At 31.5% G+C, this 12,585-nt stretch overlaps 1 protein-coding gene across 3 annotated transcripts in view; it reads left to right on the top strand.

Annotated features, from left to right (window-relative positions):
• Nucleotides 1-12,585, top strand: part of LOC136039003 (uncharacterized) — a 122,995-nt gene that overhangs the window by 35,358 nt on the left and 75,052 nt on the right. For all 3 annotated transcript variants that reach the window (XM_065722528.1, XM_065722525.1, XM_065722527.1), the window contains exon 5: nucleotides 9,516-9,725. In XM_065722528.1, coding sequence (XP_065578600.1) covers nucleotides 9,516-9,725 — 210 coding nt within the window. The remainder of the gene's footprint in view (nucleotides 1-9,515; nucleotides 9,726-12,585) is intronic.

The following is a 12,585-nucleotide window of genomic DNA, read 5'->3' as shown; positions in this document are numbered from 1 at the left end:
CTCAATTGGCTTCAATACCAGCCAGCATCAGGAACAGTCCTCATTAACCACGTTCCAATTTAAGCCAGAACCGGTCCTTCGCCCGTTTAGAGATAGACGTCCACTCTTCATCATCGTTCGTGGAAGTGTCAGTTTGTGATAAGCAATCAAACACTTCGTGGTGACGAACTGTAAGTAATGAGTGACCCAGCTCAATAGTAACCGGAACTCTAAAAAACAGATTTTTGATACCATTGGATACATCAAGAGAATTGGATTTTTATTTTGATTTTGAATATATATAAGTTTCATTAAGTCTAGTCTTACCCATCAAAAGTTAAGAGCCTGAGAAAATGTGCCTTAGTTTCAACTAAAGGGGAGAAATACCCCCTAAAAATCATAGAACCTTAATGAAAATCACACCATCAGATTCAGCATATTAGAGTAACCTACTATAGAGGCTTCAAGCTCTTATCTGAAAAAATGTAAAGTTTTGTATTTTTTGCAAGAAGAAAAATCACGGATGGGTGTTTATTTGTTGTTTTGTTTTTGCCCACGGGGTGATCGTATCGACCTAGTGGACCTATAATGTTGTGAAGGGGCTCATTCGAACTTTTATTTAGAATTCCTAGTACCCTTTTTGAGTTACCAAAAGATTGGAGGGTAACTAGTCCCCCTCCCGATCTCATTGATTTCCAAAGTTGCCAGATCAAAATTTTGAGATAGCCATTTTGTTCAACATAGTCGAAAAATTTTGACAACTATGTCTTTGAGGACGACTTCATTCCCCAAAGTTCCCCAAGGAAGGGCTGCAATTTATGAACTTTGCCCATTGTTTACATTGGCCTATAGTTCTAGTTATTTTGAAGTATATAGATGTTTTCAGGGGATTGTTTATGGTGGAGGGGGGATCAGGGGAGGGGTTATGTAGGAGGATCTTTCCATGGAGGAATTTTTCATGGGGAAGAGAATTTTCCATGGGAACTTCCTGTCTTAAGTTTTTTTTTAAGGTGGAGGGGTTGAATGGGGTTATGTGGGAGGATCTTTCTATAGAGGAATTTTTCATAGGGGAAGAGAATTTTCCATGGGAACTTCTTGTCGTGTTCAAGTACAAATAGCCAAAAATGATTATTTCTCTTTTATTAATACATTGTAACTATTTCATAAGCAGTACGAAATTAAAAAATTCATATAATATTCTTTCAATGTTCCAAAATGTTGATTATAAGCTATAAAATGTTGCACATAAACATCTGTTTGTGTGTTTTTTAAACAAGTAAATTCACCTCTTTTCAAAGTAAAAATATATTTAGCTACCCCTTTTTTATAGTTCTAATATTTAATTTGAATTTCTATTGAATATATTACTTTGATTCGCACCATAGTCAAATTTAATATAGTATTGAAGAAATTTTAATCTACAATTGAAATCCAAACCATCTTGATTAATACATCTATTTATGTTGAGAATTACATTTTTTCTACTTAAAAGCATACAAGTCTTAATAGTAGTGGTGGGTCTCTACGGTCAGAGCTAGAATCCCTGAGACACTAAAGATTGCCTACAGTACAGCATTGACCTACTTATATAATTATAATACAAGAGATAATTAGTTAGCATAATCCAACGGGCATCTCATTTTCAAATACCTGTCTGGACATAATTAAGTTAAATATGCGCTTTGATCATTTATTTCTATAAATAAATCTTTTCTTTGGATTGAATGCGACTGGTCTTATCACGCGCTTGGGTATATTAAATTGGCGAGGTTATGTTCACAAATGAATCAATTGCTATGGCACTTTTTTTAGGGAGCTTATGGTCATCCATGTCCAACCTCCAAGGGGCCCAATATCTCCTACCCCAAATTTTTGCCCCCCTTTTTTGCACTTAATATTTTTTAACTTCAAATTTTTTTAATTGACTTGTTTCACTTGGAAATTTATTAAACTTTTTTTAATGTCTTAGAATGACATAAAATATACTCAAAACCAAAAATTCACTTGTGATATTTACGAAATGAAAATAATATAGAAATGTTAGTGTCAATTTCTCCTATTAGAAAAATAATGTTTGTAGTGACATTTTTTTCTTATGACTTCAAATTGTTTTGAAAAGTATTGATTAGTATTGGAGTATGCACAATGTGGAAAATAATTAAAGTCATATATATTTTAAGGGATGTTACATGTGTTTTCCCTCTTATGAAAACTAAAGCCCAAGTTTCTTATATGCTGAAATATTATCAATAAAATCAAATGTTCTTATATATCAGATGTATCTTAACCGTGTGTGTTCTTACTTGTCGAAACTAGAACCCATGTTTCTTAAATGATCAAATATTTTTAATATATCAGATGTATCTTAACCGTGTGTGTTTTTATTTGTCAAAACCTCCAGTTTCTTAAATGATCAAATATTTTAATAAATCAGATGTACCTTAACCACATGTGACCTTATTTTTCAAAACTAAAACCGGAGCTTATTAGATGACAAAATATCTTGAATAAATCATATGTATCTTAACCGTGTTGTTCTTATCTGTTAAAACTAAAAACCAAGTTTCTTAAGTAAAACAGTTCAAAATAGGGATGAAACCTTTTTATTGACAGTGAATAGATATAAAATTATTTAACTGGATATTTCGAACATATATACAGTGTTCATCATCAGCAGTAAAACTCAGCAGTTTTACTGCTGATGATGAACACTGTATATGTGTTAGAAATATCCAGTTAAATAATCTTGTACCTATTCACTGTCAATAAAAAGGTTTCATCCCTATTTTGAACTGTTTTACTTTCGTCATGGAAAGGCAGTGTGGTCTTCGAAGTTATCTACAAGTTTCTTAAATCATCAAATATTTTTAATAAATCAGATTTATCTTGAACATGTGTGTTCTTAATTTTCAAAACGAAAGTCCAAGTTTCTTAAATGATAGAATATTTTTAATATCTTAGATGTATCACAACCACACGTTTTCTTATCTATCAAAACCAAAGTCCAAGTTTCTTCAATGCTCAAATATTATCAATAAAATAAAATGTATTTTAACCATTTGCGCTCTTTTTTGTCCAAAGTAAAATCCAAGTTCCTTAAATGATTAAATGTTTTATAAATCAGAGGTATTTTAACAGTGTGTGTTCATATTTGCAAAAACCAAAACCCAAGTTTCTTAACTGATGAAATATTTTTAATAAATCAGATATACCTTAACCATGTGTGTTCTCATGTGTCAAAACTAAAACCCTAGGGTCTTAAACTATCAAATATTTTTAATAAATCAGTATATCTTAACCATCTACGACCTTAATTGTCAAAACTGAAACCAAAGTCTCTTAAATGATCAAATATTTATAATGAATCAGTTGTATCTTAGCCTTGTGTATTCTCTTATTTCCTATACAAAAAAACCAAGTTTCTTAGATACACAAATACTATATATAAAATAAGATGAATTTTGACCATGTGAAATCTTTTTGATAAAACTAAACGCGAATTTTCTGAAATGTTCAGATATTAATAGTAAATTCGTATTTATTTTAACCGTGAGTGTTCTTATTTCTCAAAACAATACAAGTTTCTTAAACAGTCTGGTATTATTAATAATAATCAGATGTATTTTAAAGGTACGGCTTATTTTTGAGAACTAAAACCACAAGTGTCTTAAATGTACAAATATTTTAAATAAAATAAGCTGAATTTTAACCCATTGTATCCTTTTTTAAATTAAAAACTAAACCCCAAGTGCCTCAAATTATCAAATATTATTGATAAAATCAGATATAGTTAAACCATGTGAGTTCTTATTTGTGAAAACTGAAATCCAAGTTTCTAAAATTATCAAATATTATTAAGAAAATCAGATTATTTTAAACATGAATGTTCATATTTTCCTTTTAAAAAATATATCCCCAATCAATAATTACCGTTGCATCCCAAATTTAAACATGGTTAAGCTACTTGGTGTGCACTTGGACAATGACCTTAAACGGAAATCTCACTCTTTTCACTTATTTAAAACAGGTGGTTTTCTCCTTAGATCTTTCTCCCTTCTTAAACGGTTCTCCATATCAATCCAGAACCTTAAAATAATTTATTATTCTTATATAAGACCTTGTCTTGAATATACTTGCCCTGTCTGGCACCCTGGATTGACCAAATCCCAATGTTCTAAAATTGAAAGCATTCAAAAAAGAGCTATAAAAATTATACTGGGGACGTCCTATACTACTTATGATGAAGGTTTGGCTAGACTTGAGCTCACTATATTGGAATCACGACGTCACTTCCTTACCATGAACTTTGGGCACAAGTGCCTTAGTTCTGACTATCATCGGCGTCTTCTTCCCCCCTTCAAAGAAAACCCCCCAACCCTTCCCAATACAAGACCTAATGCTCGTAGAGCTCCAAATACTCAACTTGACTTGTGTCCCCCAATGTTGACAATGAGGTACAAAAACTCTTTCGTTCCCTATTTTGTTTCGCATTTTAATAGTTGATTTAACTTTGTAACTATGTTTATCTCTTAACATTTATTTTATCATTGTAATTGTAATTGTTCTGACGTGCTTATGCTAGCTTGTGTGCTATTTTAGCCAATAAATTATATTCTATTCTATTCTATATTTCTGAAAACTAAAAACCAAGTTTCTTAGACACCCAATATTTTCAATATAATTGAACGCAAATTAACCATCTGCGTCCTTATTTATCCAAACTAAAGCCCAAGTTTCTTAAATATTCTAAAATTTTTAATAAAGTAGGATGCATTTTAACCATTTGTGTCCTTATTTCTGAAAACTAAAACCCAAGTCTCTTAAATGATCAAATATTCTTATAAAACCTGATGTATTACAACCATATGCGTTGCTTTTTAATGATAACTGAAACCATAGTATCTTAAAAGAACAAATATTTTTAATAGAATCTATTGGATTTTAACTGCTCAAATATTTTTAATAAAATTTTTTGTTTATTTTGGAATGAGAAAATGTAAGCAGTATATGTATGCTGGTCAATATTTTTTATTTCTTTGTTAAAGGAGAACAGATTATTTTTATGTGTTAGTTTCTTTTTAATCAGTATTGTGAGAGTCAATTTAAAATGAATAAACCGGAAAAAAATTGTGAAATCTTACTACTTGGGATTTTTTTTCAAAGCCAGAGACACGTGAGTGAGAATAACGTCTGATACGTCTGATTTATGAAAAATATATGATCATGTAAGAAACTTGGGTTTTAGTTTTGACAAATAAGAAAACACATGGTTCGGATACATCTTATTTAATAAAAATATTTGATCATTTAAGAAAGTTGGATTTTAGTTTTGACAAATAGGAGCAAACACACGGTTCAGATATATCTGATTTATTAAAATATTTCATCATTTAAGGAGCTTGGTGTTTTATTTTTGACAAAAAACGACACACATTCCTTTAAGATACACCTTTTTATTAAAAAAATTTGATCATAGAAGAAACTCGGTGGTCTATTTTTGACAAATGAGAACACATACATGGTTAAGACGCATTTGATTTATTAAAAATACTTGATCATTTTAATTAATAAACATTAGTTTTGACAAATTTTTAGTTTTGGTTTTAGTTTTGACAAAGAAGAACACACAAGGTTAACATACATATGATTTAAGAAACATATTTGATCATTTAAAAAACTCAGGTTTCAGTTTTGACAATTAAGATCACACACGGTTAAGATACATCCGATCTATTAAAAATATTTGATAATTTTAGAAACCCGGGTTTTAGTTTTGACAAATAAGATTACGTACGGTTAAGATACATTTGATTTATTAAATATACTTGATAATTTAAGAAACTTGGGTTTTGGTTTTGAAAAATAAGAATACACGCTGTTAATATACATCTGATTTATAGAGATATTTGAGTATTTAAGAAACGTGTTTTAGATTTGAACAATAAGAACACAAACTGTTAAGATACATCTAATTTACTAAAAATATTTGATCATTTAAAAAACTCGGGTTTTAGTTTTACTTAGTACTTAGTTCATACTTGGTTCATACTTCAATATTTTCTCCACTTTCTTTACACTCCTTTAGTTTTCATATGATCTATCGCAGATATAATTCTTTTGCTAGCCCCTCCTCCCCTCTATTAGACATAAAGAATTTTCACTAGTATTCCTAGCTGCAGTCCTAAAATCCTTCCCTAAGACACTATCAGCAACTTCAAAAATTGTTTCCTATGCTATTCCATCATACTTCCACATTGTCAAATTTTAAACTCTTCATTCTAGTATTCAACTGTTCCTGGATTGTTTCTCTCAGACTCTCATCTTGGATTCTACCAGCATCATAACTTCATTTTAGGTAGTTGTCCTTCATGAATTTCAGCTTGAAGGAATGCACACATTTAAAATACATCTGATTATTAAAAATATTTGATAATTTAAGAAACTTGGGTTTTAGTTTTGATAAACAAGAACACACACTGTTAAGATACATCTTACTTATAAAAATATTTAATCCTTCAAACAATTTTGGTTTTAGTTTTGTAATATAAGAACGCTCGTAGTTAAGATATATCAAATTTATTAATACTATTTGATCACTTAAGAAACTTGGGTTTTACTTCTGACAAATAAGAACACACACGGTTAAGATACATCTGATCTTCAAAAATATTTGATAATATCATAAGAATTGGGTTTTAGTTTTGACAAAAAAGGTCACCCATGGTTAAGAACAATCTGATTTATCAATAATATTTGATCATTTAAGAAACTTGGGTTTTAGTTTGGACAAATAAGAATAATCATGGTTTAGATATATCTAATTTTATTAAAAATACTTAACCATTTAAGAAATTAGGGCTTTACTCCTGAAAAATAAGAATACACATACAGTTAAGATACGTCTGATTTATTAAAAATATTTGATCATTTAAGACCCGTAGATTTTAGTTTTGACAGATAAAAAACATGCGGTTAAGATACAACTGATTTATTAGAAATATTTAATCATGTAAGAAACTTGAGTTTTAATTATGACAAATAAGAACACATAGTGTTAAGTTGCATCTGATTTATTAAACATATTTGATCATTTAAAAACTTGGGTTTTTGTTTCGACAAGTAAGATCACACACGGTTAAGATATATCGGATATATATAATATATCCGATATATTAAAATATTTGATCATTTTAGAAACTTGGGTTTTATTTTTGACAAATGAGATTCCGTACGGTTAAGATATATCTGATTTATTAAATATATTTGATAATTTAAGAAATTTGGGTTTTTGTTTTGAAAATGAAGAAAACACGCTGTTAAGATACATCTGATTTATGAAAAAATATTTGAGCATTTAAGAAACTTGGGCTTAAGTTTTGAACAATAAGAACACAGACTGTTAAGATACATCTGATTTACTAAATATATTGGATCCAAAATATATTGGATCCACGTTGTCAAATTTTAAACCCTCTATTTTAGTATTAAACTGTTCACGGATGGTTTCTCTCAAATTCTCATCTTCGAATCTACCAGCATCCTAACTTTCATGGAGGTACTTATCCTTCCTAAATTTCAGCTTTTAGGAATGCACACGGTTAAAATACGTCTGATTATTCAAAATACTAATCATTTAAGAAACTTGGGTTTTAGTTATGACAAATAAGAACCCATACTGTTAAGATACATCTGATTTATACAAAAATTTGATCATTTAAGAAACTTGGGTTTTAGTTTTGACAAATAAGGTCACATATAGTTTAGAAACATCTTATTTATTAAAAATATTTGATCATTTAAGAAACTTGGGTTTTAGTTTGAACAAATAAGAACATACTTGGTTAAAATATATTTCATTTTATGGATAATATTTGATAATTTTAGAAACATGGGCTTTAGTTTTTACAAATGAAAACACGCATGGTTAAGGTAAATCGGGAAAATGAAAAATATATGATAATTTAAGAAACTAGGGTTTTAGTTTTGACAAATAAAAACAAAGACACTGTTAAGGTACGTCTGATTTATTAAACACATTTGATCATTTAAGAAACTTGGGTTTAGTTTTGACAAATAAGAACACACACGGTTGAGATACGTCTGACTTATGAAAAATATTTGATCATATAAGAGACTTGGGTTTTAGTTTTGACAAAAAAGGAGTGGAAATTTTTAAAATACACTTGAATTTTTTGAAAATGTTGCAGCATTTAAGAAGCTTAAGCTTTAGCTTTATTAAAAGGAATACACATGCATCATCGCTTAAAATGTATACGATTTTATTGATTTCGGCTTTATGCCTGCCCCACTACTAAGCAATACTTTTTAATAGGCTTTATTCTATCATTTACCTCATAGGGAGGTCATATTATCGCTTATAATATATACAACTTTTCTAATTTCCACTTTATGCATACCCCAATACTAATCAATACTTATACAAGACATTCGAAGTAAAAAAAAGAAAAAATGTCACTACAAACACGTTTTAACACGACTATGTAAGAAAAAAAGTCAAAAAAATGAAGTACAAAAAAGGGGGCAAAAGTTGGGATAGGCGACATTGGGCTCCTTGGAGGCTGGGCATGGATGACCACAAGCTCCCTACGAAAATGCCATAGCATTTGATTCATTGGTGAATATAACTTTGTCGGTTTACTATGCAACAGCACGTAATAAGACCAGTTTCGTTTAATCTAAATAAAAAATTTATTCTTAGAATTAAATCAACCAAACACGTATTTAAGTTAATCAACTCCAGACAGTTATTTGAAAATGAGATGCCTGTTGGACTATGCTAATGAATTATCTCTTGTAGTATGATTATCTAAGTAGGTCAATGCTCTAGTTTTGGCAATAGTGCCTCTGGGGTCTTAGCTCTGAACCTAGAGACCCACCGCTGTTCTTAATAATTTTAGCAATGTCTTGGACTTCAAACATGAATCATAGATTCAACAAAAGAATTGGATTTTTTGACTATTTTAAATTCCAGTAAAAAGTCTAGTTGAGAATTTTTTTTTTTTTTACATTGTTCCAAGCTGAGATCAAACCTACTGCGCCACTTCAAGACAATTTGTACCCTTAAATTCTGATTTATCTTCGATTTGAAACTTCTTCTTGCTTGCTTAAACAGAGACTTCCCTTTAAAGCAGAGACGAGGCTCGAAGAAACAAAAAACTTGTGGAACAAATTCAAATAGTCCGATCTGATATAGACTATAAAACACCCCTTCAGTAAGCAAAATTTTGCTTCTTGGACAAGAACAAGCGAAAACTATTCTATTTGCCTGGGGGAAAATATACGTAGTTTCATTAAGCATGATATCATCTTCATTAATTCGACAGTGATCCATATTTTCCATAAAACCGTAGAAGTTGTGTTTTCCCCTTTCTCGAAATGGAATGAAATAAGTGAAATCAGAAAAAAAAGACAGGATAAAACCCATGTGTTTACAGGATAACATAATGGTTTCATTTAATACTGGAGGCTAACATATAGTAACAAACTATCCTCTGCTTAAAAAATGTCCTTTTCAGGTCTAGTTTCAGAAGGAATATATAGAAAAGAAGGGATTAAATCCCGAATTGAAAAACTCGAGTCTCTTTTTTTGGCAAGTTCACCGGTCCATGTATCCAGAGAAGATTTCACTGAGCATGACGTTGCCTCAGCTTTGATATTACTTTTTAGAAACTTACCTGAACCTATATTTACATCTGAGCAATGCGAAAATTGGATCAACGCTGAAGGTAAAATAAATTTTCTAATAAATTTAAAATATTTAGATATCATAACACGTCACTGTATTGTGACGTGATATTGATCACGTGACATGATGTGACATGTGACATTTAATTAAAATTAAATGTCTTGCAAAAAAGATTTTTTTTTTTTTGGTTAAAAAATTTGGTTTTAGAACTTTTCCCATTCTTGGAAAACAATTTTAAAATTTAATAGACCCTAAGTAGTAATAATGAATATGTAAGCTGTTCACTAGAGCAGCTTAGCACAAACTTGCTTTCAAAAATCACACACCAGTCATGAAAAGTAATTCCCAAAACATCGCTTCTGCCATAACGGAGAACATAGATTATGTTATAACCTATGTCATTTAGTTGTTCAGAGCATGCGATGAAAAGCTAAGCCTTTGTCTAAACAGTGTTTGATAAGTAAAATCTTATTTACTTTGTCAAGCAAATCCATCCCAATAAACAATTCTTCTCAAAAAATGGCTATACAATTGAAGCTTTAGCTTAAAAATGAGCTTGGGGCCGAACGAGGTTGAAGTTTCCCAATGTTTGGTTTATTCTTATATTTGAAATTAAAAACAGAAATTAAACTAATAATAAAGTATTTATAAAATACGATTTTTAATGTTTACTCTCGCTAATTTGCACTTCCAATTTTATAGATTTTAGTTCTTTGTACCATTCAAAGTGAATCAAGACCATCTTTTCTACTGAAATGTGTTTGTGAGCTCATGGTGTATTTTGAAGACCTTGCTTTTGGTGTAGTGCAAGCGATTGAACTCTGTTAATTTCAAGGCTTAAATGAAAGAAAATGAAAACCATTACTTAGGTCCCACTTGGTAAAAGTCGAATCCATGCAATAAAGACATAAATAAATGTGTGTGATTTTATAATTGCTGCAATAAAAATGTTAGTCTGAATCACTAGTATCTCCTTCAGTCGGTTCTACAGGGCATTTACCACTATAACTGATACCCTGAACCCTTTAGTCGTAAAATGAGTGATTAGTATTCTATTATTAATACCTTCCCAACCTAAACAGGACTCTGCGGTTTTCTTATTCATCACGAGCCTTACTCCCTGTTTATGTACTCAATCCTTCCTGCCTGAGTAAATAAATTCTATATCACCTAATTCACGCTTCCTACCCTAGGGATATGAGTTTCTGAAGCTCCTGATAAGTCCAGTTTGAATCGTCTGAATTCGTCAGTGCAACATGTCGACACGATAATTATTTTTTAATGGTGCAGCATTCCAAGTTCCAATTTTCATATTTTATAAATCATCGAAATTATTCCAGCCTCAGGAAAAGCAATGGTTTCGGAATCCAGGTTAGGACGTGGACCAACATATCTTCTCAAGTCTACATCGAAGCGTTTAAGCCGGCTTCAAACCAGATAGCAAGAAGTCCCTGGGACGTTAGCATGACTGGAGACTTTGTGCAACCCTGGACCCATCTTGGTCACAAGATGGTTTTTAACACTTGGTTGTGCTCTTCTATCAGCAAGAGGTGAAATCCTGCACAGAAAATCTCAAGCCTATTACCTCCGACTCATTATATGTTCATGTCTGCAAATATTATGCCACTACCGGGAGGCAATTCATAGCAAATAAACTAGCTAGGAAGAGGTTTTTCAGCCCAAAAACGCTCGCCAAAACAGACAAAGCCCAGAAGAATTATCCATTAATTAAAATACCATGCGAATGCTATGTCGTTGACTAGGCTAAAATTCCTTTGAGGGGCACCACTCCTCAAGTGGGAGTATAGTTGATCGTAAGGTCCCTTGTTTTGCAGGTACCCTAAAAGGGTCCAAAAAGCCCTTTGCAGAGGCTGTTGTCCATAAGTCTGGATTTTACACCCTGCTGCTGTTGTCCTACTGTGGAGAATCCTCCCGCGATGTTGAGCTTTTTCACCATACAATTTAACCCATTGCTAGAAGAAGATCTGTAACTCACAGGACGTTTGTACACCCAGTGGACCCTAATGAGCGTCCATTTGAAGGACCTTCTTCCTCCTCCATGTATTTACGGCCACGGGCGAGGTTGCCCAAGTTTCTATTATGGACTCCCAGGGAAAAGGTACCCCTTGCTCCCTAACTCATATGGAGGCACCATACATATCTGTAGGCTGTTCTCCCTATTTCCACCTTGGGACGCAATGAGTGGGCCGTGGGAGGCCCCTGCTGATCGGTAGATTCAGCTATCTGCGATGAGTTCTTTCCAGTGGCCTTGATTATTATGATAATCAATCAGCCTATTATTTTCTAGCTTTTCGACGTTGTAACAAATAAACAAGCAGGAAATCTTCTAGAATGAACAATTTTCAAAAAAAAATTAGTCTTCTATGGACAAGTCTTTTTGTTGTTCTTTCCTTCTTTTTGTATTTTTAATTTGCTCCTTTGGCCTATTGTTTTTCAAACTTTTTTCTTATCTTATCTTTGACCACGTTTTCTCCTAACATTTTTTGAAACATGTTTTTAATGATATTAGTGTAACAGCTAATTTGATACCTTTCTTTGTGACATTAATTTTCGCTCGGTTTACGTAATTGATTGTCTACTGTGACTTCTGATTTCTTTTATAAAGTATAGACTAAACATATTTTGAAAATATGTTTTTGAAAAAAGCATTTTCTAAATCTAGGGCAATTTTGTTTTGTTCTAATTTTTTGCAATAAAAATACACAAAAAAACAGTTTCAATGAAAATAAGGGCATTTACAGGGTAAATAAAGGAGGGTGGCAACTGCCCCCTCTCCCAGATTGAAACCCCAACTTTAAAAAAAATCAATATTAAAATTGAGATTGGTACATTTAACCTATATTTAACAAGTATAGGGTAGCCACACTGATCCAGACTGA

The sequence above is a fragment of the Artemia franciscana genome, chromosome 2, assembly GCF_032884065.1.
Source record: "Artemia franciscana chromosome 2, ASM3288406v1, whole genome shotgun sequence".
NCBI lineage: Eukaryota > Metazoa > Arthropoda > Branchiopoda > Anostraca > Artemiidae > Artemia > Artemia franciscana.
This window is presented reverse-complemented; position numbering and strand designations above follow the sequence as displayed.